The 3,655-nt window shown below is 39.3% G+C and overlaps 1 protein-coding gene across 1 annotated transcript; it reads left to right on the top strand.

Moving 5' to 3' along the window:
* The first annotated feature begins 1,284 nt into the window (after positions 1-1,284).
* Positions 1,285-3,655, top strand: LRRC26 (leucine rich repeat containing 26). Its single transcript, XM_072431535.1, has 2 exons — positions 1,285-1,897; positions 3,348-3,655. Exons 1-2 carry the CDS (start codon positions 1,285-1,287, stop codon positions 3,653-3,655), a joined length of 921 nt encoding a protein of 306 aa, XP_072287636.1.

Below are 3,655 nucleotides of genomic sequence, written 5' to 3'. Positions count from 1 at the left end.
AGAGAACCAGAATATTCTGCAGAAGCACTCCATCTGCTGACAGAAGTGCTAACACCACCTGAGCTGCCTCTGCTCCCACATTTCCTCTGGTGGTGGTTTCTCTTACCTGCGGGTAATGTGATTTCCATCTGCCTTATGACCTCCCCTATAAAAAGAAGTCACTAGAACAGGAAGTTGCCTGAACAAGGAGTTCCTTTGGCTCTGCTCCCAGATTCCCATTGTTCCAGTTTGTGTCTCCTGTTTCTGATTGTTCATGTACCGACCCCAGTTTGACCATGACTACTCCTGCTTGCCACCTGCCCTGATCTCTGGCTTGTTTGATCTCGAATCTGTTTGACGCTCCTACACCTCGCCTAATTCCCGTTTGTCAGCAGTCACCTGCCACTGCATTCACAGGGGCCGCAACCTGGCAGTTGCCGGCAGCGTAACATCCTCACCAATTTAACAGATTTTTTACAGTTTATTTTTAAATTTTTTTTTTTGTGAGATACAAAGAGATGAGAGGCAGAAAAGTAATAAGAGGAAAAACAGAAGTGGAAGAAAGTTGTTAAATAGACAGATAAATGGTGACTTGTATTCTTGCTCTGCAGTTCCACTCAATGATTGTGCTATGCTACTCCTTCTGATTTAGTGAAAACAATGCTTTCCCTATGCAGTTGACATATCTCAATAGTTGTTAAACAGGAAGCATGGTTATAGCTCCAAGCCATTAAAAGAACTGATGGTTAATCAAGAAACCTCTCCATTTAATAATAGTTTCAAAAATCAACCATTCTGATTAGGCCGTTCTTCAAGTATTTTTTTATGATAATCTCTCCTTTATTTCTCACCTTGATTCTCCTAAACTGACAAAAGGAAACTTTAGATGTTTCAACCTCTAATACAAATACTATTATGTCAGCCTTGTTAATCTCTTACAATATGTCCTTTCTGCCTGGAGTGAGAAATATTTATCTTCTTACTTTATCCTGCTGGGTGGAGTCATCTCTTGGTTCTCTGTCAATAATAGAACAATGCAGCAATGCAGAGGGCACACAACCCTCAATTAATCTCTGAGAATATTTGCACAGCTCATATGACTTGTCTTTTAACTTAAGACTTTATAGTTTAGAATATCTGCCAGTTTAACTTATCACACTGAACGAGGAAGGTAGTTCATAGAAACCAACCAAGAAGACCCGTGAGATCAATGTTCTGAGTTTAGCTATGTGCTTCAGAAAGTCTTAAAAACATTTGTACAGCCCCTATTTGATGTTTGCTTTGATGGAACAAACCAATCAAAAGATGAAGAGTCTTGTGGGGTTCTCAATACATTGTATCTTCATTGGTCTCAACAGTCTAAAGATATTGTGTTGCCCTGATATCTGCTCTTGTTCCAGTGGAAAAATGGACTGCTATGGCAAAGGATTGCATTTTGTTCCAGAAGATTTAGATGAAGATAGCCACACCATGCTACTGGCCTACAATAAAATCACAGGTCTTAAGACATTGTCATTCTACAAATATCCAAATCTGAAACGCCTTGAGCTTCACAACAATATAATTTTTAATATTCACTCCCAGGCTTTTCAAAATCTGAAGAATCTTACCTATCTGGATCTAAGCAGCAACCAACTAATAGTTCTAAAACCTGAGGTTTTTCAACCACTCTCCAGTTTAAAAACTTTAAATCTTGGCAACAACCAAATTTCCTGGCTGCCTGGGAACATTTTGGAATCTCTGACAAACCTGCAAGCCCTTCATCTACATAGCAATTCCTTGAATAGCCTGAGAGTAGATATTCTGTACAAACTACCATCTCTCATAGAACTAAGATTGGATGGAAATCCTTGGGCCTGCACATGTGAGATACAATATCTTCTCTCCTGGATGACAGAGCATTCTGAGGCAATTTACGGTAAGAAATTCTTTGGAATGCAAGATACCAGTTGTTTTTAGGGTGCAGGATCTGAAGCTGTTGTACTGATATTTTTTCTGCCATCTAGTGACTTTATACCCTGAAACAAACCAGAAAGACAGACATTTCTATTTTGGGCATTTTTTTGAATTCAAGCTTTGTTCAGGTTTGGGAATCACCAGATGGTAGCGACTGGATTAGTACAACTTTAAATCTTACACAATACTGCCATCAGCAAGAGCAGTTTCCATTTTTTTTCTTACAAGGATTTAGTTTGAGCAGAATATTACTTTTTTCTGTAGATCCTTCCAAACCTTCAAGAAAAGTAAATTGTAGTTATGTTTGTGAACTGTCTACACCCCCTACCCAGTTATTGGTTGGCTGTTTTATTAACTAACCTTCCAAAAAACACGAATCTTTATTAGTACAGTGGATGGTGAGTCCTATTTCCCCTCTTTACAAAAGCGACAGGGCCAGAAGAATCTTCTTCCTAGACATTGTGTACTATGATTCCACCTGCCAGTCCCTACCTCATTACATGACAAAGGAGTGATGCAGGAGCTGGGAAATAGAACCCTAGTACCTGGTGGGGAACCAGACATCTACCATACCTTTAAATGGAAGTGAGATGGATGTAGAAGATTCTATGGGTTCTGTACCCATTGAAAGATTGAAGAAAAAACTCACTACCTGCTAGACCGGTAAATATTGTTTCCTTTCAAACCTTTTAAATGGTTACTATTGAAAGGAAACAAAATAGTGAGAGAGTAATCCAAACCCTTTGACTGTCATTTCACAGGACAACTTTGTCTATATGTAAGTGTGAGAGAAATATAAATAAAAGTGATGTGAAATAAAAAACAAAAAACAAATAGTGTTGGCATTTTCCAGCAAGCTACTCCCTGTGTGGAAACAGTGATCTCTTTGCAAAGGTTCAAGGTATTCCCTGCTGAGTTAGAGCGAGAGCTCTACAATCTGGAAAGCTCACACTCCCTGCTGGTTGAAGATCTCTAGCTCCTAACAGGATCATGGCTGTCTGTGTGGAAGACCTAAGACCACGGCTTCCACACAAACACACAGGGTCCTTTTCTATAGCATACTGGCAAAGGATATGCTTTTCTACTTAAGCTACTGAAACAGCTAAACACTATTATTTTTCTGATGCACCCAGAATGAAATTGAATTTAGCTGATAATAAAGTTAAATTTAAAGTACTCCTCTAGCCAAAAGTATTATGTTCTCAATATAGTGATTTTGGACCAGGGCCTTAGTCAGTTTTTCATTGCTGTATGTGTCTCTTTTTGGTAAAAACAAACAAAAATACATATTTATAACAGCTTGGGCAAAAAACAATTCCAGAGGGACAGAATGTAAGAGTTGTTATCTGTACCTTGGGTGGGGAACTCTAGTGTACAAATCCTTTGTCTTACAAAAATGATTTACTTTTCAGAAAAGCAGCGAACACTCTGTGGCGTTCCAAAGTACTTGAGCCAGTACCCGATGCTGCAAATTGAACACAGCTCTTTTGACCATTGCCACAACTTTTTCACTCTTTATGAGTATCTCTATTTCCTGTTAATTGGCATTGCCTTGTTTGCTGCCAGCATACTACTGTGTCTCCTCACAGGGATAACTGTTGGCTTCTATAATCGACAATTACTGCGAGCACAGAGGAGGCCACACATCTTCAAGCATAAAGCTGCCAAGAAACAGGAGGACGTTATCAACAGTCACCGCATCCCAATGTGCCGAATCTAG

This window comes from Pyxicephalus adspersus, chromosome Z (assembly GCF_032062135.1).
Source record: "Pyxicephalus adspersus chromosome Z, UCB_Pads_2.0, whole genome shotgun sequence".
Taxonomy (NCBI): domain Eukaryota; kingdom Metazoa; phylum Chordata; class Amphibia; order Anura; family Pyxicephalidae; genus Pyxicephalus; species Pyxicephalus adspersus.
This window is presented reverse-complemented; position numbering and strand designations above follow the sequence as displayed.